This window comes from Olea europaea, unplaced genomic scaffold, assembly GCF_002742605.1.
Source record: "Olea europaea var. sylvestris unplaced genomic scaffold, O_europaea_v1 scaffold959, whole genome shotgun sequence".
NCBI lineage: Eukaryota > Viridiplantae > Streptophyta > Magnoliopsida > Lamiales > Oleaceae > Olea > Olea europaea.
In genome coordinates this window covers 339539-366760 of record NW_019268088.1, presented here as the reverse complement: position 1 = coordinate 366760, position 27222 = coordinate 339539, and the positions used below count along the sequence as shown (strand labels likewise).

At 35.0% G+C, this 27222-nt stretch overlaps 1 protein-coding gene across 2 annotated transcripts; it reads left to right on the top strand.

The window, feature by feature from the left end:
* The first annotated feature begins 348 nt into the window (after positions 1–348).
* Positions 349–27222, top strand: LOC111392664 (E3 ubiquitin-protein ligase SHPRH). Of its 2 annotated transcripts, none has more exons than XR_002702300.1 (20): positions 349–621; positions 741–1553; positions 1651–1860; positions 3334–3392; positions 3710–4208; positions 8303–8503; positions 10376–10631; positions 11186–11426; positions 11530–11699; positions 11787–12347; positions 12779–12942; positions 18695–18911; positions 18981–19187; positions 19673–19789; positions 20142–20384; positions 23206–23392; positions 23886–24091; positions 24728–24879; positions 25571–25825; positions 26614–27222. XR_002702300.1 is itself a non-coding variant. In XM_023018041.1 (20 exons), the coding sequence occupies exons 2-20, from the start codon at positions 748–750 to the stop codon at positions 26863–26865; spliced, it is 5013 nt and encodes a 1670-aa protein (XP_022873809.1). In that variant the 5' UTR covers positions 349–621; positions 741–747; the 3' UTR covers positions 26866–27222. The 2 variants fall into 2 exon arrangements, 1 of the variants encoding a protein (XP_022873809.1); XM_023018041.1 differs by having other exon boundaries at positions 25561–25825.

Below are 27222 nucleotides of genomic sequence, written 5' to 3'. Positions count from 1 at the left end.
TTAATTATACATTTTTCGAAAAATGCTATTTAAACAATATTTTTGTTCTAAGTAATTTACTTTGATTTTAATAGAATCGAACTGATAACGTGTTATAAATTATAGAAAAAAGAGAGAACAAGAAAGAGAAGTCAATAAATTTATATGTTTTATTAAGAATTAAAGTCTCATATAGGAAAAATTTATGGTTACAAGAGATAAAATAGTCATAATGACTAGAATCGAAGAGGTATAAATGTTATTCAAAAAAAGTTTATTGTATTTACAATAGCTCTTTTTTTTTTTTGGGTAAAAAAAAAAAATTAAGGATTTTTAATATTTTTTTGCTAGCAAACTAGAAATTCACTTCTAGCCAAACACGTCATTGCCCCTAATTCAAATCCAATTAGGGTTTGCAGTTGGCACCTCCTGCAACGAAGTTACACTAGAACCATTCAACTCGCTTTTAATTCTCAATTTTCATTTCCATTTATCGAAAATTAACAGGTTTAATCTCAGCCACTGGTCCACCAGCACCCAGAATTACGCTCGCAAGCGCGCCTCGCACACACAAAATTTTGATATGCATATGTACACTGGCACACTTACTTTCATGAAAGAGCAAAAAGTTGCATAATTCCTGTAAGTGCCTGAATTGCACGTCGTAAAATATGTATCCTTACATTTTCTTGATTATTCTTAAATTCAGGTAGTTCAATGATTTCATTTAAATTTTTACATTATCCATATATATGTTTCAGTGTAGTTATGGGTCGAAAGAAACAAGTTAGGCCACATAGATCATTGGGAATACTAGAAAGACAAGCCTCTGAAGCACAGTCGAATGAAGAAAATGAGATTAAACATGAAAAAGAGGAAGGTTCTGATAGTGACGAACATTTCTATGTTGAAACTGATCAGTCAATTCCGGATTCTGAGGAGCACTATGATGTTTCAGAAGTTGTTTTATCCAACTTGAGTGTCAGTAAAGAGTTTCATGGTTACACATTAAACAAGGAGCTTTATGCTGATTCAAGGCACTTGTTGAGGTTTAAGTTGAGCAATGTTAATGAGCATCTTGGTCGAATGAAACTAGGGCACTGGCCGATTTTGTCCTCAAGTAGCATATATCTGCAGTTTTTGGAAAAGTACATGATAGAGGGCCTGGAGAGGGACTCCCTGATCGTGTCCGGAACTTTTGATGGGCCAGACGAGGGGGTTACAGGTCTTGTTCATTTGGCTAGCTTGAAGCTCTTGACAATCAGACCGATTCTGGAGGTAACTTTTTCAGAGGGTTTGTCATCTATACGTTTGAGGGTTGAGATAATGAAAAGTATGTTTGATGAGTGTGAGTCACTTCTCGATAATACGAGGCAGCTTTGGAAAAGGAGTATGATCAATGTTATGGCTTGGTTGCGGCCTGAAGTTATGACTTCAGAAGCTAGATATGGATATACTGCTGCAGCACATATGGATGTTGATGTAATTATGGATCCTGTAAATGATTCCTCTGCATCAAGGAAGCTTGCAAGGTTTGACATTTCCAGTTTTTATGAAGCCATAAAGCCATCGAAGTGAGTGCTAATGGAACGTTAATTTTATTATCTGATGGTTTTGAATTTTGAAGATTTGATATCTGATATTTGACTTATCCAATTGGTTTTGTAATAGGGAGGCACCGATGCTGGAGGATGATCTACCTGACTTGCTTCCTGATCTTCGACCTTACCAGCGTCGTGCAGCTTACTGGATGGTGCAGAGAGAGAAAGGTGGTGCCCACAAATGTATAGTTGAAAGTGGAAAAAGTCAGACTGGTTCTCCTCTCTGCGTGCCTTTAAATTGGATAAATACATCTAGAAGATTTTATTACAACCCATTTAGGTATTTTTCTCTTCCTCAAATTTAATGACATATAACCTTAAAGAGTTTGGAACTATAGTTTGCCTCTGATATATTTTATCAGGTTGAAGCTATTATGCATTGTAACAAAAATGACTTGCTTTATAATCTGGTTCTGTCTTTTGAAGTTGTTAGGGAGCGATAACTGAATTATATTTCTTAAGTTTATTGAAGTACACGTGCCAAAATCCCTTTTGAAAATTATATGGAATGATGATGGGAAGTGACAGAAACCAAAAGTTATAGACTTAGGAGGTTATTTAGGTAATAGTTGGGCTGCAGAGATTTAGAGCTGTCTTTCATTGTGAGATGGTGGAGAACTGAATCGGTAATTCTGGACTGCAGACACTTAAAATCTGTAGCTAACTCTAGTAAGGCAAAAGCACAGGAAGAAATGTTAGGGATTGTAGCAAGGGAGTTGAATAGGAATTTGGAGGTGATTTGAAGAGTTTAGGTCCTGTATAGGTCTGATGCAGAGATGTGGAGAAATAAAGAAATAATGCTGGAAGTTTAGAGGAGGATTTGGAGATGAAATGGGATAATTTTTTCTGATCGCAGGATCGTGCAGATTGAAATTAGAGGAAGAGGGGGCAGAAGAGAAGTATAAATATCAAGTCGATAACTGACAACTCCAGTATTAGAATGAGTCTCCCTGGTTTCATGGGGGATTAAGGATTCCCCTTGTGAACAGTAAAAGTGCTTTGCCCAATTTCAGCTGCCAATCTCTTAACAGTTTAGGTGTCTCAAATTAATACAAATACGCAAGTCTTCATTAATTCACCCTACTTTGTGCGGATGACTTAGTAGCGATATGTAAATGATATAACTAAAAGCCAAGAATAATCTTAAAGGCAAAGCAACTTGAAGCAAAGTTTCAACAACTATTTTCAACTGGACTAAAAGTAGTAACTTAGTAAGAAACCTGGCATAAAATAACACACACGAGACCTATGTGTTACAATTTTAACTAGAATTCAGCAACTGTGAAACTACCCTAATCCCCCTTACTTAGACTAAGCAAAGATCAATTGATAATCATCACATAACCTTTGGAGTTTGGACTAGCCAGTCTTCTTACCTGATGTGAGACCCATGAACTTTCTTCTAGGTTTATTAATTGGTCGTGTCTTCTCTAACCTAGTAATAGCCATTGCATCAACTCTCCTTCTCCCCTCTCTTAAGAAAACTCACTCTGTCAAGTCAGGGGCTGGACTTCTAATTATATGTCACTGAGTCATGAATTTATTTCATTAATCACAGTTAAAGTAGGAGAAGTAAGTTCCACATGATTAGTCTGGTGCATAGTGCTTGCTCTGTTAGTTTTTTATAAAATTATGGGAGTCCATAGTTTAAGTCTCTATTTGAAACTTTACTATATTCATTTGCATGGTTTGAAACAGTGTGCTTTCGAATGTCGTACTTGCAGTTATTTAATGTTATTCTGTTATGTTTCAGTGGAAATGTTTCCTTGCATCCAAACCACTCACCTTATGTTTCTGGTGGGATTCTTGCTGGTAAGTCAACTTGCACTACTGCAGATATAGCTTAGGCATTTTTCTTTTTGGTTGCAATACTTATTTCTTCTCTTATTAAATTGATGTTATTTGGACCGAGAAATTTCAGTATTATGCATGCTTCTGTTAACTTCAATGACTTCCAAATATAAGTAAAATGTGGCAAAAGCTAGTAACTGAATTACCAACTTAAAATCCACTGCTGAATGGTTTTCCATTTTACACATTACTGTAATCTGGTGTATTTTGTTTAAAAATTATGATCAGCTTATTAAGCTATGGTTTCAACTTTTGGCATTGCCAATGACAAAACACAGATGAGATGGGCTTGGGGAAAACTGTTGAGCTGCTAGCGTGTATTTTTGCTCATCGGATGTCATCATCTGTAGTTGCCGATTGTTCGTATAAGCTGCAAGTTGAAGGGGATCAAAATAATCACTTCAAAAGGCTAAAAAGAGAGCGAGTTGAGTGTGTATGTGGTGCTGTCACTGAGAGCCACAGGTACAAAGGATTGTGGGTGCAGTGTGATATCTGTGATGCTTGGCAACATGCAGATTGTGTTGGATATTCAAAGAAAAGAAAAAATTCAAATTCTAGGAACGTCACCGAAGAAGGATGTGAAGAGTACATAAAAGGAAATTCACAGAAACATGCTAAAAGAAAGAACAAGATCAAAATAGTTGAGACGGATGGAGATTACATCTGCCAGATATGCTCAAAATTGATTCAAGCCACTGAATCTCCAGTTGCCGCAGGTGCAACTCTTATTGTGTGTCCAACTTCTATATTGCCTCAATGGCATGCTGAAATTATTCGGTATTTTTTTTTCATTCTTTATTTAACCTTTTCGATTTCATATATGTGTAGGCATGTGCACGTCTCTCATATGCGCGCTCACACACAAAAAGAACTGATTTGATTGAAAAATAAAATTTTTAGAGTTGTCATGGGTCATAGATGTAATATGTTAGTTCAGAAATCATGAGAAATACTACTGCAGAAGCGGAATTGAAAATTCTTTAAACAAGAATAAAGATTAAAAACTTGAAAATATGTAGAGAATAATTTGATCATATTGAATTGTTTAATTGAAAAGTGTATAAAGCCTTTGTTTATATAGGCAAAATAATTTCCTAATACTAATGGTACAAGGAAACTAAACAATGTTACAAAATGGAAAGAAAACTAAAATCCTAAAAGGATGCAAAATCCTTATCTAAAGGAAACAAAAAACCTACTATAATATATCTAATTTTTATAACAATAACTATCTTCTATTTATAACATCTCTTCCAAACCTAAAAAACCAGTTCTCGAGTTTGGTTGTCGAATAGAAAAATAATTAATCAATACGACAATAGTCAAGAATCTTTGGTTCATCGAATATTAAAAAAATTCATCTCTTAAAACATCATTATTCTTCGAAATTGTATTGTTTGATGTTATCTTTGTTCCTACTCTAATCGGTACACCATAAATTTAACTGGGAGGTTATTGAAAGTTTCCAAATAATCAAAGAAATTCTCGACATTGTTAATCTAATGGAGCATTTTTTTATTTATAAACGACCTTTGGAGGTGGGTAAAGCTATCCTCAAATTTTTTTTTTTTGGGGTCTACTCTGACTATGTCATTAAGTTTGGGGGGTGGTTATGGTGTCAAAAAAATCCCTTTTTGGATGTTTGGGATGAAAGTGTCATTTTGATTATAATCTGTATATTCCTATAGTGTATGCTGGTTTTCTTCCAAATGGAGGCATGAGTTGAGGCTTCTGACTTCATAGAAACTTGCGGTACAGAAAAATTCTAGGTTAGCTATCCTTGAATCTTCTCGATAAATCCAAAGCCACCCAACCACCTGACGGTGCTGCCGACAAGCATATGGCCCCGTCCGGCAAATTCTTGATCATCAGCCTCACGCCACAAATCCAAAGCATCCATTACAGTCACACATAGGTGTCGGCGCTAGGTAACCTTAGCTCCACCGCTCATATTGAAGCAACAATCAGAGGTTCTTTTTACAAGGTTGATGCGGAGGGTTCAGGCGCTGGCAATCATGGCGAAAGAAAAGTAGAACTTGTTACGGCTTGATCTAGGATCCAGTTTACTCAAGATCCGGCCACCGCCACAACAGCAGACACCCTCGATTTGCGAGTTGTGCAGGTGATTCTGACGCCCAAGGGTTGGTGGTGTGGATCACATGCCACTTCGACAACGTGTATGTCAGTGAGTAAAGCCCACGTGCCATTGTTGGCAACCATAAAAATTTCTTTCGACTATGCTAGGTCGTCCCACCCGCTTGTTCTGTTGTCAGATACCCTGGCTACACACAATCAGGGTAAAAATTTGCGAATGCACACAAAATAATGGTTTTCAACAGCCGTTTCAGAGTAGAGGCGAAGGAGTTCGTAGTGTCCATTAACAATTCCGGTGCTGTTAGGATGACAGAGTGGGGGTTAACCGCAGTTTACATTTTGGTGCACTCTGGATAGTAAATATGGTGAATAAGTTGAGGACGACTGAAAAGACGAAGGATTTTGTTGCAAAGTTTAATGAGTCTTCTCGAGCTTTTTTAGCACAACGATGCAACAATAGCCATGGTAGGTATCTGATGATAGCACAGTATATGGAGAGGTTGGAGAGGAGTGGTGATGGTGTCAAAAGGGGCGAATGGAGAGCGCTGGGCTTCGGTTTCGCATATGTTTCGGAGAGTCATTGATTCTTTTGTTGTCGGAGATAAGGGTAAGTGTTGATCAATTAAAGTAGGGATCCGGCAAGGGATAACTTATGCTGAAGTTACGGTAAACCTACAAGCCTCATAGAATGCCGAATAGCGGGTACTGTGGCACAAGGAAAGGGAGGTTAATGAGAAGAGTAACACACATAAGTCAAGGAAGCAACAACAGGGGGCATACCTGATTGCTTTCTAAATAGTATTGGATTAAGGGACCACGTCAAGACTTTGAAAGGGGAATTTGATGAATTAATCAGGTTAATGGATGGTGGGTGCTAGGAAGTCTTATTGTCACAAGTGTGGGGTGGATTTGGATGATTGTCTAGTCAATGGAACAAATGTAGCAATTATGGACTCCAAGGAGATGTCATCGAACCAAACTTATAGCAAAGAGTTGCTAGCTAGCTGAGCCAAATGGTGAGTCCTAGGCGCTAACTATAGGAGTAGAGGTGGAACCTTGGGATAAGGTAGGGGGCCTAGTATGTTGAATCCGGAGTCGGAGATTATTGATGCGACCAAAGACAACTGCTCGACATTTGAGGGTGCGGCGGACATGAATCCAGCAGGTGGGTTAGTTTTGCAACGGAGCAAGGTATCGAAATTTTAATGGCAAATAGTCTAGCTTTGATAATTGAAAAACAGCAAGGAGCGACAGGCTCTGCAACTATGGTGGTAAACACATACACGAGGAGATATTCAAAGTCTATGAGTGGGGGGATCTAAGGAATGATAGAGCTTTGGAGTGCAAATTGTTATATGATCTATCCTCAACAAGCTTAGTTGTGGAAAACATGATCTAATGATTGCTCCCTTCTTTGCTATATATATAACTGCACCTGTGAATCCTGACTCTCCCAGTGTTTGTCTGAGTTCAATCTTCAGATTGTAGCCTTAATACGATAACGTCCTGGCATTGTCCCTTACTTTAGTGGAGTTATCCTGGGATGCAATGGACCCCTGTATCCAAGTTCCATAACCTAAAGCTAGTCCTGACCAACTCTATTTTAACTGGGTTCAAGTCATTAATATTGAGTTGGTCCGCTAAAGGCCAAATACTGTAATTTCAAGTTACTAAATTAAAGAAGCTTGCCAACCCAGTTATTGATTAGGAGAGTTAGGCCTTAAGATCAACAAGTCTAACAATCCTTCCCCATCGATTGTTCATAATTGGAATTGGGTGTAAAATTGACAGTTTTACTTCTATAGTTATCCCCTTGTTTGAGCCCCTTTTTGGGGCCAAACTGCATTTTAGAATAGTGTTTTGTTAGAGAATGTGTGGTTAAAAAGTAAGGAAAAATTTTGGGTTTACTTATAAAATTATTTTATAGGAGAATGTGTGATTGAGAATGAGTTTTGAAAAAATAAATTTTTGAAAAAATGGGGGCCAAACATAGGCTATATCTCTTTTATGTCACTTTTTCTCTACTTAAATAATCTATTTTTATTCTAATCATAAATATAATAAATTTGGTTAGTACGGGGTACCTTGATTTATCCGAGTATCAAAACATGTCTAAGGGGATATTTGTTGCTTGTTAAAGAGGTATGGATCGGTATTTTACTACATATTTCATGTATTTACAAGCCGTACTTCAGAAGCACCAAGGTATTTACAGCCTTACAATCTCACTCTTAATCCGTCAAAGAGTCCAGGCTATGAACCAGGGTTTATTATCCACTCTAGATTAGGATGTAATGACTTTGTACCGATGTTACGGTCCTGAAATTGAACTCTATGCAGACCAAGACAAGCCTTTTAGTCTCTTATGAAGTAAATGACACTTGTCCTTTCAATATAAAGCGACCAACTTTATTGTCTATCATGGATAAATGTTCTGGTTATAGATTAAAAATAAAACCTTTCGTACGAAAACCTTTTATGTCATTTGAAACTGTCCACGTAACTTTTGGTCCTCAATATTTGCTCCACAATAAAAAATAAACAACTGTTATTGAAACAGTAGCATGCTTAATCAATTACATTTGTTTGTTTAATCATATAAATTATATAAATATCTAAATACAAGGAATAGATAGGCTTCTAGGGCATTTTTCTGACTGTATTTTTAGTGTGAAAGAGCTGCTAACTGATTTTGTTTCCTCAGTGTGTGTTTTGATTAAAAGTTTCTTTTATTTGTTAGATCTTATTTGTTTTGTTCTTTTGTGTCCCGTTTACAGTCATACAACTCCTGGTTCATTGAAAACCTGTGTTTATGAAGGAGTTAAGTATACTTCCTTTTCTGATGAACGTGTAACTGATATCAACGAACTTCTAAATGCTGACATCGTCTTGACGACCTACGATGTACTTAAAGAAGATTTGCCACATGATTCTGAAAGGCATGAAGGGGATCAACGCTCCATGAGATATGAGAAGAGGTATTCTATCTTAAATATCTTGGATGATAGATTGTTTCTTATATGGAAATTTATTGAAGAAACCACTTGTATGAACAGATTCTAGTTTAGTAGATTCAATAAGTGGATTCTGTTGCGTGTTGACTATAAGTCACTATAAAAATCCGAGAGTTGGATTAAGTGTATTATATAGTTACTGTGTAGTCTACTAGGAATTTAAAAGGAACGTGTATGTCTTATCTTTTTCTTGCTTACTTCCTTGCTGATGTAATTCGTAGTGATAAGATTTTATTCCTTTTCTTCTCTTCCAACTAATATAGCTTCCCAAAGTCAAGGGGCTTTTGTTGAATATTGTTCTTACCATTGCCATTGTATGCATGCTTATGATACTCTAGTTGGCATGATCAGACCTAAAATATATTAATTAAATAGATGGTTGCATTCTTGGCTGTCCTGATGCTTTATAGAAAAACTAAATTTATTTAACCTGTTCATTTATGGAAGAGCTGCAAGTTTTTACTGTTTGCACTCACTGATAATGTACTGTTATTGTGGAAGTGGCAAGAACTACTTTTTGATATAGAACTTGTAAGCCAGAAAGTGTTCTCGAAGGTGTATTGAAGCTCTTCATAATTTTACACTAGAATTTGATGGTCACTAAATTGATGCTCTTTGAAAGCTCTTCAAAATTTTAGTATGATCTTTCTCGCTGGGCTTCATGGTGTATTCATTAATTTAGTGCAACACATATAGACCCCGTCAGTCGGTCCTTAGTAATACCCTAATTGTATAAGTTTGTACTAACATACCTTTTTTCCACTCATCCAACATCTACTCAGTTCTGTGATTTTGTTAACCAAGAAACTCCAACATCTCCAAGACATCCAATATTTTCTGATCTAAAAACCTTATCAATTTTCATTTCTTGTGGAGTGTGTTTCTCTTCTGCTACCCTTACTCTTGGGAAATAGTTTTGACTATATGGGAACTAGCTACTTAATGGGTGCATCTAAGTTTGGGGCTGGCATGGATTGAGGCTGAGTCCATCTTTTGTAATCATCCTTCCCTGAAGAAATGTTATTCAAAATTGTCTTTAATTTCCTATTGAAGACTTTCCAGATTGTTTCTTCAGAAATCTAGTCTCCAATGGTGTTTGGAGTAAAATGTGATCCCTAGTTTGTTTCTCTAAAATTCAGTTGGCATCTTGCTTCAGTTTGTCAATTGTCGCCACTCTGTTTCTTTGTTTACCTATACACCTCTTGAATAATTCATAACCAGTATTAGCTATTTCCCTAGCATTTTATAATAGTTTCTGGAAACATGAAATATTCACCCTTCTAAATATTTTCCCGATCAAAACGATATGATCTGTTTGCTTGATTTGTTTAGTCTTTGTTATCTTCACTTGTTCCTTCCCAAACTGCCAAACACAATAAATACACAATTTATTGAACTTTTAGTGGCTGCATGAGTTTTTCCTAGGATTCACACTATTCCTTTGTTAGTTTTAGTATTTACCATTGATGATGACCTTCATTGAGATATATGGACTGCATTCATGTCATGATCTACTTGAATTAATAATATATGTTCCATTATATATTATCTATGCACTTAAATATTGGAGGACAAGTTTCAGTAAACAGAGTACCGTGTAAGTTTATCATGCCCTTGATTGTCTGTTATAAATTTTGGTAAAACAATCATCTCCATACCTGGTTGGAACTCCCGTGAGAAAGTTTCCTACATAATGAGGTTGTTATCTAGCTCGACCTTCATGATCTTTTGAAGAGTACATATGTCCTTTTCATGTTATCCAAGCTAGGCACACTGTCCTCTTGATCAAATACTTCCATATGGAGATTCTTTAGTTAGACTGGGTTCATGTTGCAGGTACCCTGTTGTTCCAACTTTACTGACTAGGATACTATGGTGGAGAATATGCTTGGATGAAGCACAAATGGTGGAGAGTAATGCTGCTGCTGCAACTGCATTGGCACTACGGCTCCATGCAAAGCATCGTTGGTGTATCACAGGGACACCAATACAGCGAAAACTTGATGATCTGTATGGGCTTTTGAGATTTCTTCAAGCAAGTCCTTTCGATGTCGTTAGGTGGTGGACTGAAGTTATTTGTGAACCATACGAGGTAAGATACATTTGATGTCTATTTTTTCTTCTCAGGTTGACTGAATTTTCTACATACTGGAACAGAGATTGATGCAGTGAGTGGCTAGGAATTTATCTCGGTTCTCTTTGTGGTTTAAACTTTTCATTTATGATTGGTCTAAACTTTTTTGAGAACGTGACAAGCAAGTTAGTGCATGCACTATGCACGTGGATACTCATTCTTTTCAGTAAATATATAATATCAACTGCCTCTTCAGAGATTTGGAAGGTTTCTAAATTTTGTGATTTCAGTTGGATTAGTCTTGGTTGTTTGTGTTATTAATTTAGTTGGATGATTCTTGGTATCAGATTATCTGAGTTGCATATTTTCAACTGGAATAACTTAGGGGGTTCGGGAATTTGATGAAAATGTTATTTCTTGTTATTAAATGCTTTTATGCTGATTTCTGATTATTCATTGCTGTTGTGATCTTATGCATGTTTCATTAATATGAATTTAGCTGCTATCAATATTAACCTTTTAATTTTTATTTTTTAATTTTATTTTTTCTTGCGTTGTCTCCTTTTTTGCAGATGGGAGATGCAGGAGCTATGCTTTTCACTCACAATTTCTTTAAACAACTTATGTGGCGCTCCTCAAAAGTGCAGGTTAGGGAGGAGTTACAGCTTCCTCCTCAGGAGGAATGCATCTCTTTTCTCTCCCTCTCACCAATTGAAGAGCACTTCTACCAGCGGCAACACGAAACTTGTGTCAATGATGCCCGAGAGGTTATCGAAAGTTTTAAGGATGATATTAAGAAGAGAAAAGCACCAGGTAATTAGTTACTTTGCTGTAAATACATGCTGTAGTAAGGTACAAAGTATGTTCTTTAATTACCCAGATATTTTCATTCTTTAGTTACAGCATTCTTTCCCAGGTTCTACATCATCAGAGTCTGTATCTGATCCTTTCATCAGTAATGTGGAGGCCTCGAAGCTGTTTAATTCACTCCTTAAGCTTCGCCAGGCCTGCTGTCATCCTCAAGTGGGAAGTTCTGGCCTACGTTCTCTACAGAAATCTCCCATGACCATGGAGGAGATATTGTCTGTGAGTTTAGTTTTAATTGAAAGTTTATTCAGTCAAGGGCTTTGCTCAAACAATTGTTTCTGATAATCAGGATTTACTTTTCTGCAGGTTCTTGTTGACAAGACCAGGGTAGAAGGGGAGGATGCGCTCAGGAAATTAGTAGTTGCGTTGAATGGTCTTGCAGGTATAGCAATAATCAAACATGATTTTCCTCAAGCAGTATCATTGTATAAAGAGGCGCTATCTTTAGTAGAAGAGCACAGTGAAGATTTCCGCTTGGACCCTCTATTGAACATCCACATTCATCATAATCTTGCTGACATACTCCCACTCACAGTGAACAGCTTAGAACAGTTTCAGCATGATCCAGGAAGGTCTAAAGAAATACTTTCAGGGGCATGTCACATTGATGAAAAGGCTAAGTGTGCAACAACAAGGGATAAAATGATTAGACATGATTCCAGTCGGAACATTTATGAGAATACATCCTCTCCTTCGTGCTTATCGAGATACTGTTCTAACGAAAAAAGTTCTGATATCGCGACTTACGTATCAAAATATGTTCAAAGTCTAAGAACTGTATGTGAAGATCTAAAGAACAAATTCTTATCTGTTTTTATTACAAAACTATCTCTAGCTCAGCAAGAGTTCAGGAAATCGCATGAGCAGGTATGGTGCTTTCGACCTCTCACGTCATGTCTATTTGATTTTAAATTGAACTGATGCAATAATCTACCATAACATGCATGTTAATGTTTTCGCAGTTGAGGATAATATGACCACTTTTCTTGTATTTGTTCAGCAATACATGATTTCCTATGGACGTGTGGAAGATAATTTGTGTTCCAAATATATCAATCTGATCATAATAGATGGAATACGCTGAACCAGATAACCTATTAGTCAATTATAATATCATCGTTTTTCTTGCATTATCTGTTATCCGAGCCTCCAACGTATAGCTGAGTATTGATGGCTTATTTTTCTCTTTTCTAGTTTTTTCTTAGTTCAACATCTGTTACTGGAAGTGTATATTCTGGTGCTATTTCTGTTTATTTGTTTTTTTTATTGATTTCTTTTTCTTCCTCTTACCCTTGAAGGTATGTGACACTTTGAGGAATAGGGAAAATCTGCATACTACTTGGTGGTTGGAAGCATTACATCACATTGGCCAAAATAAGGAGTCGTCCAGTGAATTGATCCGGAAAATAGAAGAAGCTCTGTTGGGGACATTGAATAGTAAGAAACCGAGAATTTCTGCCAGGTTAGTGATGATTTAAATTCTTTGTCTTAAAATAGTTCTGTAGTCACAACATTTTTTTCGTGCGGTGGCTGTCGAATGTAATGATTGGTTCTTGTTTGCAATGAGATTTCTTTTTGATTGTATATTTTTTGGAGGATTAAAACGGTGTCTAAAGTTGGCATATGGGCTCTGAAAATTTCACACTTTTATCAAAGATTTCACATTCAATGGCATTTGTAATTCTGAGATTAACACTTATATCAAGATTATTTGAGACAAGGTGATGGAGAGTTTGTACAAGCAGCTTTAACCTTGAAGGGTAGTTCAGTGGTCAAGACTTGGGTTTGCTCCCTAATGGTCACAAGTTCGAGTCCCCTCAGGACCACTGGGGTGAGTATCCGACTGTAACATTAAGGGGCCGTGGGATTAATCGAGGTGTGCGTAAGCTGGCCCGAATACTCACGGTTATAAAAAAATAAAGCTTGTACAAGCAGCTATGGGTGGGTCTAGATTGGCTAGCTTGTTGAACGTAATTAGGTTGAATTTCACACATGAATGCATTTGTTTAGGTGGATAGATAATCCAACCTATGGAAAATTCCATTCGATGTAGACAGCTAACCACCTTACTAAAGATTGAATTTCCGTAATAGAAGGATGGGCAAAATATTATATAGATTATGTGGATAAAAAATAAATCGAACCCTTGGAATTAGCAGAGGAGGCAAGTTTTGTGGTGTGCAATGATGTTCATAACTTAGTCTTTTTAGATTATGTGTGAAAGGATTTTTGAGGATCGAATGCACACTCATTGCTTTATGGAAAGGGATGGACAAGCTTTATTATTGTGCAACATGTTTGGAGTAAAAGGTTTGTGTGATATACATTTGCCTCTTAACTCGTGAAATAATGGTGATGCAGTATGGAAAGTTTATTCTAGGCATAGACAAAATTAAATCAATTCGGTTTTTTATATTATTTTCCTTATTTTCTATTATTACGTTTATATTTGTTTCCTTATAGAAAAAACTCTAATTTTCCTTAACGATCTTAGTTTACACTCTATATACAGAGGCTCTTTATTTGTATCAGGACACATCTTGATTATTGAATACAATTACTAATCTTCCTTTAATTCTTTATCTTCATTCTTCTCCCTTTTCTTTCCCTTTTCTCTTTAATTGCTGGTAGCAATTAAAGAGAAAGAGAAAAAGCAATTAAAGAGAGAGAGAAAAGGTTACGTTAACAATTAAAGGGAAAAAAAGTTGAGAGATAATTAGAGGAAGATTTGTAATTTATTCAATAATCAAGTTGTGTGCTATTACAAGTAAAGTACTTCTTTATATAGTCTAAACTAGAATCATTAAGGAAAATTAGGGTTTCCTTTATAAGGAAACGAAATAAATTGTCTTACAAATGCAATAATAGAAAGTAAAAAAAAATAATATAAGTCTTAGTTGAATTAATTTCGCTTATTACTCGGATAGGCGTCCAAAGGCTCTGCATCCTACTGAAAGAACTCATCTTCAATGATCCAAGTAGCATTGATGGGCAAAAGACCCTTCCAACGTACTAGAATCTACGAAAGCCACCATTTTGTAAGCAATAATCTAATCATTGAACATCACATCATTGAAATCTTAAAATGAAAATTTCATCACAGTGTGCCCTAGTGACTGGCTGGACGAACAAAATTGGAGGCTTGAACATGTCTCGATAAAGATATTAATATGCTATATTGAAAACATGACTGATATGTAAGTGCGTCGACAAATCAAGTATATAAGTATTAGTTCAAGTCGTTTAATAATGTGATAGACCTAAGTGATCTAGCATTATTTTTTTAGCAGCATGTTTTGGAAAATGCTCAAGTGCAATTCATATCACAATGTAAACATTTGAATTCTTTATGCTTAAGATGTAAGTTAGCTACCAGTTTAGTGATCATTACGTAAAACAATTTTATGTTTAATCTCATTATGTAAGTCGTGAATGTGATCGACCAAAACTTGAATTATGTAAATAGTGGATGTGATCGACCAAAACTTGAGCAGAGACAGCAGGATGAAAATCATTTAGTAAAGGAACAAGATCAAGTGGCCAACTTGAGTAGAAAACTTGGACGACCTCAAATGGGCTATGACCATTAAATCTATTGATAGAATTATTGTACGCGAACTCAGTAGTAGGCATATGAGATCCCAGTTATCCTTCCTTTTTTTTTTTTAAATTTTTTTTGGCAATTAAATAACAACCTAAATTACGATTGCTTCACCAACGAACAAATTGGTTTTTGTAATAAGAATTGATGCTCTTTTTTTTTTTTTTTTTTTTTAAATAGATAAAATATAAATCCTTCTCCTTTATTCGGGTTTAGGACCGTCTACTTACATTTTGAGTTGGCGGTGTTAAAAATTGTATACGAACAACTTGTAACGTGTACAATTTTTAAAAAAAATTAAAAACAGAATTATAAAATAATTTTTTTTATTAGAATGGTGTAATTAAATATCACTTACTCGACGACCATACAATTTTGTCATATTTATCTTGTAGTCGGAAATGAGTGTCCTGACAATCCTTCGTATACATAATGCTTCCAAAATATCTTCTTTTCAGCCGGCTCCTAACCGTGGGCACTTTATTAACACTAGTGTTGTTAAATGTAAAAGAATGAATTTTACTTTCGCAAGATATTCTCTAATAATAGTCATAATCGCATTATATATATTGTTAGCATTACAGGGGAATTCAATAATTTTAAAAGCCATAAATTTTTTATGCATAATATACCAAAGTGGGTCTATGTAGTGTGCAGTTGCAGCTATATAAGCTCTTTTATTAATTCCCTCCCATATATCCGATTTTTTTTTTTTTTTTTTTTTTTTTTTTTTTGGGCAGTAAACTAAAATAATATAGGAACTTTTTGTCAGGAGCTTTGTTTTGGCTATTTTTGTCCTTTGGGATTATATTTTATGGTGATGTTTTGTGGTGAATTATGTGATGTTTGGGGTTGGAAATTTAGACAACTGATGTGATTGTAAAGAGAAAGAAAGAGAAGAAGAATGAGGAGAATAATAAAGGAAGATATGTAATTATAGTGTCCTATTGCAAATAAAGAGCCTCTTTATAGAGAGACCAAACTAGGATCATTAAGGAAAACGAGGGTTTCCTCCATAAGAAAACAAAATAAATTGTCTTACCAGCACAATAATTGGAAATAAGGAAAATAATATAAATCGTAGTTGATTTAATTTCTCCTACGTATAGAGTAAACTTTTTATGTTGCATCAAAAGGACATCTAGTTCACCATATAATTTCTCTCTTTCCTTTCATTAAAATGTGCTTTTTTATGAGAAAACCAATTAGGCGTTGTTTACCTAAACTACAAGTATACGGTATCTTGACAAGTAATAAAATGGATTAAGTCTAAGTATCATTCCCTCATATACTAATAGTTACAATTAACTTTTTATTTAAACATAGCTTCAATTTAAACTATTGTTAAGATCAATTAATATGTTAAAGATTGAATTGAAAATAAAATTTATATTAAACTAATTATATAATCAGCGCTTGGAGACTTTGAGCTTTTTTGAGCCCCATTTTCTTTTGAGAATGTATTTTAAAATGGTAGATTGATTGAAAAATTTGTGGTTAAAAATAAGAAAAAATTTTGAATTTGCGTGTAATATTATTTTAATCGAAGAATGTGTGGTCAAAAAGATTAGAGAGAAATGTATTTTGAAAATAATGGGGATCAAACAAGGGCTTTTTAGAAGATTTGTGAGATTATGTAGGTAGGAATTTCGATTTCACCTAGACAGTTAACAATCAAATTATTCAACTTAACTAGTGGTTTATCTTGAGTAAAACTTGCCTATTTACATGCAAAAATTCACTGTTTTTTTATATAAATTCAAATACATGTAAATGCATTTATTTTCAGAAATTCAATTAAGATTACATAACCTATTATGGTGTATTTGATTGACTTTATTTTCCATTAAAAATGTCATTTTTCCACTTAAGATCCTACTTTTGTGATGTTTAATTTGCTATTTTGTTCATGGAAAATATTTTCTAGAAATTGATAACCTAACCATATTTTCCTTAAAAACGACAAAAATATTTTCTTTAGTGGGTGTTAGGTTTTTATTTTCTCATCTATTCACTAATAAAAGAAGGAAAAATGTAATATTTTTTAGGCTGGAAATCAAGTCAATCAAACACATTTAATTGATAATTTCCATGCAAATAAGTTCTAGAACCTATTTTCTTTCCATGCAAGTACTGTGCTTGCAATCAAATACGCCCTTGGAGTAATCTTGATCTCTTATCAAAATTTATGTCACTTATTGCACGAGGTGACAAATATATCACCTCTTTGTCTAAATTCATCCACTAATGATCGAGCAACTCAATTAAATTAAGTATATAATAAGCAATTGGTATAATATAAAATTATACGTAAAATCTTCGAAATTAAATTAACATTAATAACCTAAGCTTCATCTTTCAATGTAACAATCAAATAACTAGCCGCTCATAATTGCTGGGAAATTACAAATAAAGGATAAAGAACATCACCGGCTTTAATTACTATGAATAAAGAGAAAAGAACTCCGAGCAATTGTTGTTCTTTGCCACACAAATTCTAACAATAATTCAACCTATTCCTTGCTACTATAAATCTCCTGACAAATCTTTGGTATTCCGTCTTCACATCCCAATTTCTTGCCATGAATCTTGGGAATTTATGGATATAACTATGTATTTTGCCTCAGGAAGGCGTCTGTCCTTGAAATTAATAAAAGAAGACTGTATAGTCTTTAATTAGGTCTAGAATCAATCCCCAAGATATTAAAGAGTCAGAAGTTGAGTCAGATTAGGAGAACTGATTCTGGGTTTCCATTTCTACCATGCGATCGCACATGATTAGCCTTAGATGGTTGGTGGCTGACAAATTCTGCCTTGTGCAATCTCATCTATTGACCCTTGTGATCGCAAAGGTCAATCTTTCTATTCTTGTTCAAATTAGTCCTTGTCTTCCTGTCTTGTTCAGCCCAAGTTCTCTACTATTGCAGTATAGGTCCTTCAACTTCCAAACTTAACACTTTGTTGCCTGAATTCCAGTATGCATCCAACTTCAATCCTAATTGATCAATTCTTGTTCTTTTTCACATTTTCTTTTCTTCATCCGAAGCTGGGTTTTCTCCTAAAATAGTCAATTAACACAATTAAATATTTAAACTATAAAAGCTCTCCCAAAAGCCCACTTTTGGTGGCCCAAATAACTGTAAAAATCACACTTATCAAGTGTTAAAGGTTCAAATGAAAAAAGCTGGGGCAAATTGATGATTTTTGGAGCTCAGTTTATTTCTTATTTCAGTATGGTTGATCCTCTTAAAATTTCATTTTATAAATTTACAGTCTTTACTGATTAAGAAATTTGTTAGGAACCAACACCTGAACCGGAAAGATCTCTTATCCAATGATTAATACTTTGAAAGCTCTGTAGCAATAATAGAAGAATTTTTTTTTATTTTATGTATGTACTTTTGCATAGATATAATGGATGTAATGTAGGTTTGGAGCTCTTTCCATGTAATACATCATGTAGTAATGTGGTATAACATTATTATACTCATTTAAACTACTCAAAGCCCTTGAGCTTTTTATAAATGAATTAGTTCAAATGCAGCTCTAGATAGTATTACAACAAATTGAATTGTCTATCTGCATTACTGATTCACTTCCACTTTGTTTCCAGCTTCCGCAGCATAACAACTTTAGAATACTATATTCAGACTGGGTTGGATGCTCTGGAAGAGTCTAGAAAATGTTTGCTTGAGAGACTCTTGGAAATCAACCAAACGATGGAAAATCCTAGAGAGGAGGATATTATCCGTGTGAGATACTGTGCAAACTGCTATGATAATTGTGATGGTCCTGCATGCACCCATTGTGAATTGGATGAATTATTTCAGGTTTGTAGTTTTATCTTTGCCAAGACCTTATGGCTAGTGCTTTATGATACATTGCTTTGTTTTTACCAGGTTTATGAGGCCAGGCTCTTTCGCCTTAACAAAAGCAACAATGGGGAGTTCATTACCTCTGTAGAAGCAGCAGTAAATCTGCAAAAGAAGAAGTCTGCATTGAACCGTTTTTATTGGAGTTTGTCACGGCCTGACAAGAGTTCAGCTTTATCTGCCTCTGAATATGAAGATAATGGAAAGAAGAGGGATGCTGGGGAGAATGTAACGGTAGGTTATTGGCTTATGTTCTTTGTTAAATTTATTGTTGTTTTTTTGCGATATCTTTTATACTTGTTGACTACTACCTCAGAACCTTGAAAGTTTGCTTGCAAAATGGAGCTTTTGTTGCCTTGCTTATTATGCAATTAACCATATAATATATTAATTTCGGCCCAACGTCCATCTAGGGGCTATATCCTACTAGCTATTTTTCTTGTTATTAAGGATTTAATCTTGAAATCAATTGTGTGATGAATCAAGGCTTACCATGGAGGATCTTGTTCTCCTCAGAATGGAAAATAGCAAGTAGACTACCAATTGATTTGTGTGTGTTCATTGCACAACTTAATGTCTAATTTAAGCTTCATCTGCTACATTGATTTTCAGAAATCATTATTGCATAAATGCACCTCAAACCTAGAGTTATTTTATTATCTTCTATATGGTGAAAGTGGAAGCTGATCTTCAAAATATCTTTTGAAATTGCCTCACAGGTATCGAAAGCACCCTCTGATTTGGAGATCATGCTGGGAATTATACGAAGCAACTCCAAAGGTTTCTTGGGACGAGAAAGTATCTCAGCAGCCAGGAAGCATCTCGTTCTTCTTGAGGTTTGACTGCATCTATCTGCCTCAGACCACCTAGAATCCACTTTTATGCTCTCTATGATTTTTATATGTAAAATAATTTTGTAGTTGGAATCTGATTTCCGTTCTAAATTTGCTTCAGAAGTTGGGAGTCTTTAGCTGATGCAAAACTATACTGAAGCATTTTTTGATATTACTGTTTTCTCTTCTAGTGTGACCTGTTGCTTTCATCTTATTTTCTCTATTTATTTAACCAGAAATGAATTTTTGCTCCAATACAGAACTAACTATTGTCCATGACTGTGTGCGTTCTTAAATCTTATTTTGACAGACAACTGTACTCTTTCTTCTCATGTTTCTTTTAAACTATATTCAGGGAATGCGCAAGGAGTACGCCCAAGCAAGGTCCCTGGCAATAGCTCAAGCACAGGTTCTGCGTGCTCATGATGAAATAAAGATGGCAACCTCACGCTTACGCCTTAGAGAGAATGACGATGATAAATCTATTGATGCTTTAGGCCCAGGAGAGTTGGATGTAGCAAATGCTGAAAATTCTAGTGAAAAGTTCCTTGCATTGGATTCTTTACTACGTATAAAAGGTCAACTTCGCTATTTGAAGGTAATAAGCCTCATTTTTTTAACATTCTTTTGTGGTTTTTTCTGCAGATGATTAATTAATGCTTCATTCCATTACATTAGAAAGATTTTTGTCTTGGTCTATGACTGCCCCCAAAATAATTTTTTTGGCCAGTTTTCGTTTATAGGAGAGGCGGAAACGAAATCGTAATCTCAATTTAAGAGTATAATACTAGTGTATATAATAATGGCTGCATCACGGGCTTACTTTGGTATTTGAAGCTGTTTCAGCACATAAATAATTCATACTATAGATACCAAAGGTAATTGTGATTGTAAAGATTTCCTATGGAAGTACGTCTGCATAAACAGATCTAATCTTTGAATTTATCATTTTTCAACAAACTAATATAGCAAGACGAAAATAGATGTTCATGTAGAATATAGCCTTCAAAGGAACGGTATATGAATGGTCCAACTGCTAAATGTTTGCTAGAGGTGAATGATGTGTCATTTTTTGTAGTTTAGTGACTCGACTCAAATGACGTGTGCTATATGTTAATGTTTTGGACAAAAATTCTCACTTCATTGGTATAAGCAGTTTTTTAGTGATAATTTTCTTTAATCCATTTTGAGAAGTGAAATTCCATCACGGAAGAGAGGAAATAGAGCAAATTGATGTCACTCATGTAGATGTTTAGCTTAAAAAATCAAATTTTGGCTATTTCTAGACTTGGTTACTCTATGTAGGTTTCGCAAAAAACTAGTCTAAATTAGCCTTTTGGTCTCATGTGCATGCCTGATGTACCTGTCTTACGGAGGAGATACTGCAATTTTTGACAAAAATTTCTGCTACTGAGATTGTGAATTATGCTGTATGCTGATAAAGCCCACCCTCTTGGTGCTTATTTCCATTGTGTTTTATCAGATAAACGGGAAGGATACTTAGTGAATTCTTTTATGTATTTTTGTAGGTAGGCTTTTATCAAAATACCTATATTTCGTTCATATAATTGTCCCCCACCCCCAAAAAAAAATAATAATAAAATAATAAAATAAAATATATATATATATATATATATAACATATTGTTATTTATTTATTGATTTTGGGATCTGATAATTGCATAGATAGAGTGTTCTATTAGGAAGTAGTAATCACTATTCATGAAAAACTTAATAAATAAAAGAAGAATGCATCTATTACTAGAAGGTACCTACAGATGAAGTGACCTTTGTCAAGGTTAAGGGGGCCATTGGAGTCATTCCTTTGCCACAAATCTATGCCGTGATGTGTGTGGGTGGGGGGGTGGAATTGAAGGGTTTAATCTTTGAAAATTTGACAAGTTCTAATAATGTTGGTATATTATCAACAAAAGGGACAGATGCTCTTGCTCTTAAAGAGTAATCTATAATTTTAGAAATGGTAAAAACTCTTAAAACTGTGATGATATATTGGTGTTCAATATGCCCTTATAAAAGATGATGCTATTTGATATGTTCTTGGTTATGCTCTTCACGTTGACTAAAATGTTCATCTACGCGAGTTTGACATCCATTGCATCACCAATAGATAGATGGGCACTTAAAGAGCGGAGAGAATGTCTAACTTTGTAGTTTGCAAATTTAACATCTGCAGCTGTATCAGAAGGGAGCATTTTATTTCATGGGTTCCAAGTCAAAAAATGAGAGTTGAACTTCTGGAGTTTCTTACAAGTTTTCAGAGACACTATACCCCATGTCAAAGATATTTTTCCCAAGTGTGACTCAGTAAAGATTCTGAAAAGACGAAAGCTAATATGAGGTGTCCAAAGTGTGATTTAATTACAACTATATGGTCCTAGTCGGAATTTCCTATCGAATATTTTGCATAAAAAACATCGAATTATTGAACTGGATGCTACCAACTTATCAAAGATGATTTCTTGAAGATATTAACTTTTGATGGTTAAAAGGTCTTCATACATTTTGCCTGTTAAGATTCTTTTCTGGCTTGAATTAGAGCATTATATTGAAACTGCAGAGTCCTATAAATCTCATTCAAAACAGCTAAGCATTCCAAACTTTTCTTACAAAATAAAAGCCCTTACTAGTTACATATTAACACTGGATTTTGTGTTAGTTTTATATTACATTTTCCCTCTATGTTCTAGAGTTTATTAAGTTAATCTCCAGTGATTCTTATCCACCACCCCCCACACACACACCACAAAGAAGACAAGGTGGTTTCTCCTGTTTGCAAAACATTCCTGATGTTGAATTTATATCCACCTAAGTTTTCGACATTTAACCACTATTTTGCTGTCATACATTCATCCGATTGTTGAAGATAGTTTAATAGCATTATCAGGGTATGCAGGTTCTATGCATTATTCCTAGTGTCTATCTCTTCTAAACTTCTATTTGTACGTGTCCTGCCAGAAATTTCGTCAATATTCCTGGAATCGCCCATTGATTTATTTGTATTAATTATGAAGTTCTATCCCATTCATTTGTCAAGGTTTTAGTAGTGCTGTACTGTCAGTGCAGTGCGATTATCAGTTTAGCACTTACTTTTACTGCCATTTTCTTTAGAATCTTATTTCCAAAAATTGCTTGTTATTGCAAGGAGTGTGTTTCGTGTTAACTTTGAGTTAAAATGTAAGGGCTGCTAAAATCCACTTATTCCTGTAAATGAACCAAGTATGAAATTTGAGGTTTAATAAGCTTCTATTCCTGTATTAACTTAGAAAAGTTGTCTGGCTGATATGGAAAAGTTTATTGCCTCTAATGTTTGGTACGTGTGCAAATATCATTGGAGATTTTCCTTCTGAAAAATATAAATCTTATATGTACTTTATTGCTATTAAAACTGTCTTTTGCCAGGGCTTAGTACAATCTCAACAGAATCTGCAGTCACAAAGCTCTAGTACTTCTACCTTAACTGAAGACTCAGTTCTCTTGGAAAATGGATGCTTACGTAAAGTAGATAACGGATCATGCCCAGTTTGTCAAGAGCAGCTCAGTAATCAGAAAATGGTTTTCCAATGTGGGCATATGATATGCTGTAAATGTAAGTTCGCACCAGTTCTAATCTCCCTTGAACTGCTACGGAGGCATTGTCTGAAAAAGAAGAATTATAAGTAAATTTTTCTTATCATTTATACACAATTAAAAACTGATCCAAGTATCTCATTATTAACTACAGAGAGGTTCTATCCTTGCACCTGTCTAACTATGCAGCAAGATCTGTAATTAGTTCTGAAGCACATCTTTTTGAGATTGATAACCTACTCTTATTTTATCTACTTCACTAGAGGATGTAGAATAGAAGTTGCAGTTCATAATGATATTGTTGTTCCTCTCTTGTATGGCAAGAGGAAGTGAATTTCCCAGGACTCCTGTTGGGTCGAGAGATGTTTCCACGTCATGTGAATATATGTAAATAAAAGTACTTGCTCGATATTGATGTGAAGTCGATTTTTCAAATGTACTGGATCAGTTGTTTTCATACCTGACAAACTTGTGATGCTGAAAAAACCTATACGATGATCATTTTTCTGCAGGTTTATTTGCAATGACTGAGCAGAGATTGATTCAACATGGAAAATCTCATAGTAATTGGGTGATGTGCCCAACATGTCGACAGCACACGGATTTTGGAAATATAGCTTATGCTGATGACAGCCGAAATGAATCATATGATTATTCTGTTCAAGCTTGTGATAAATCTGAAGCTTCTATCCCTGTCCAAGGTTCATACAGTACAAAGGTATGTCTTCCTATGATAAATTTATAAATGAGAAACACATGCTTTACAAGAAGTTAATTTATATTGGTGCGGATATGCGTGTTATCATTTTTCCTCGCAGATGATCATTTCTTTTGTCTTGTTGGGTTTCTTATAGCAGTAGAATTCATTTTGAGCAATCATCTTAGCTAGTATTTAGCTTAACTGCCGTAAAGTGCATACAAGTGGTACTAATATCACGGTAACCTATTCTGCACAACATCTCGTGTGTGTGTAAGATGTCTAGTAAATAGGTTTTAATTTTTTGAAAAATCTGATATCATTTTTTTCTCACTAGATTTCTCCTTTACCTCTTTTCTACCAGTGTCAAAAAATTGGAGTTACAACAGTCAATGATGGATTAATCACATAACTAATCAAGTCCCACATCAGTGTTGTTATCATTTGCTTTTGCAGAATCTGTCTAGCAAGCAAGCATGTTGAAATGATTTGGAATAAAGAAGTTGAACATTTCAATAATACCTTAAATGTTTGGTCACTCCTGTGGTCAATTACACACACCCACATGTGTGTGTGTGTGTTTATTATTATTATTATTATTATTATTATTATTTTATTTTTTTTCCCCACATGTCTCTATTGGGTGGTATTGTGCAGATTGAAGCAGTAACAAGGAGAATTTTATGGATCAGTTCTACCAATCCAGCCGCAAAGGTTCTTGTTTTCTCCAGCTGGATGGATGTCCTTGATGTGTTACAACACGCCTTTACTGCCAATCGTATAAGTTATGTTAGGATGAAAGGAGGGAGGTAGGCGTTTGTCGTTGAACACTTCTCTTGATTTTTTTCCTCATTTTGTGTTGTTTGTTCAATTTATCACATAACACTTTTAAGACATGACAAGGGAACTTTATTTGCCTAATTTCTTATTAATGATTACCGAAGTCAACCCTCATTTTGTAGTGTGTGAACAACTGGCAATTTCTTCACTTTGTTGTACAAAGAGAAAGTATTCACCAATTCTCACGGGCAACACACAAAAAGAAGCATGTATATGTGCATGTATGCCCTTTTTTAATTCATTTCATTTTCAAATTTAGAATTGGAAATGTTAAATACCACTATCATTTAAGCTAGTGTGTAATCTCTTTAATTCTACTTTCATCCTTGGACGGAAGAGCTAAAATCTTCATTTGATTATTCAGAAAGATTATGAGAAACTTGAATATTATGTATTTTGTTCTCAATGACACTGGTCTTGTATAGATTACAACAGCAATAAACATGTCTTTCTCATGGTTGGTACTTGTAACTATTTGTGGTAAAGACAAGATGAAGCTAGATAGAGCTCACTTTCTGTCGCCTTACAATGCTTTAGTTGATTCTCTATTTGGTACTGAGGTCATGTATTGCAAATTATGCTTATTAATACTGGATTATCAAGTAAAATTGATCTATTCATCGTTTGGACTCATCTTACTAATGCTACAGGAAATCACAGGTTGCCATCAGCCAGTTCAGGGGACAGAAAATCAATGCAAAACAAAGTAATGAAAAGCACAAGGGGCAAATCGAAACCAAATCTGTTCAAGTTCTACTTCTCCTAATCCAACATGGAGCCAATGGACTAAATCTTTTGGAAGCTCAGCATGTCATTCTTGTAGAGCCATTGCTCAATCCTGCAGCCGAAGCTCAAGCAGTCAGCAGGGTGCATCGAATTGGGCAGAAGGACAAGACCCTCATTCATCGTTTTATAGTACGTATTTTTCTCTAATTTTGTGCTCCTATACGTAGTTACCAGTTGGATATTTCTAAATGGAATAAGTTTATGACATGGCATGAGAGAAGTCCATGTATCTTTTCATGGTTTGAAGAGAAAGTGCAGCCTAACCGCTTTTTGAGGAAATGGATTAGCTTAATCATTTTATTTTTCAGATGTTACTGTCACATTTTATACCTGTGTAATTGACAAAAAATGCAAATAAGTAAATGCTTTTCAGAAGATCTAGGTGTCTTTCTCTAGACCTAGGATTTTAATCATTTTTTGAAAGCAAACTAGAGAATTTCGCTCCTCAGTCTACCGTCTTGATTCTATGTAAGCAAGCTTTCAAGTAAATTTACCATGCATAAGATGGAAGGCAAACATTTTGCTGCTGAGTTGTAAAGCTTCAATTGCTACTTAAACATGGCAAGCCTATGTCGTGTGATATCTGGAATTCCTTCCTTTATTCAACTCTCTATTTCTGTTTTTTAGTACCCAAATACTGCACTGGAAACATGGGGATGCCCAGAATATAGTCGTGCATATACTCTCGTGCGTGCTTATTTAGTTCATTAACTTGGCTGGGAAACTGAGATTTGTTGTTGGCATATACACAAGCTAAAATCTTGACTTAGTATCACCCAGTAATGCATATCAAACATATTCTTTGGATTTGATACCGGCTGGACCTAATATATCAACCTCAATTCATGATGTATCTGAGAGATTGACACCTAAAAACCGTATTTATCATATTCCTTCTTTTCTTTTTTGCATGTTAGATGAAAGACACCGTTGAGGAAAGCATATATAAGATGAACAAGAGCAGGAATACAAGTTCATTTATCAGTGGGAACCGGAAGAATCAAGATCAACCTCTGTTGACACTCAAAGATGTCGAATCTTTATTCAGAGTAGCACCTTCTGCCGTTCCAGAAAATCAAAAGCCAATCAGAAGCTTGAGGGATTTGCCACCTTCCGCAGCTGCTGCTATTGCTGCTGAAAGAAGGTTAATGGATCATACAAAAGAATGAGATTATGTAGCTGATTGTTATACAGTCCAGTACACATCATGCCATCCATTTACTGCTTCCATGACTCACTTGATGGTGGGAAGTTTAGGCCGCAAATCAACTATCGTATGTCCTTCAATCTTTTAACTGCAATGAATTTACTTGACAGAAAGCAATTTACAATGTTGCTTGCAGGCTCTGTATAATACTTTTCTTGTTATTGCTAACATTGATGTATAGATTTACTCAAACCAGTGGGGTAATTTTAGTGCCAAATAATTTATTCTCTCTCTCACAAACGCACTCATAAAGAAATGTTTTGCTGCTTGTAAATATTTTCTATGCAATTCAATGAACACTAATCAGCAGTGACATGTA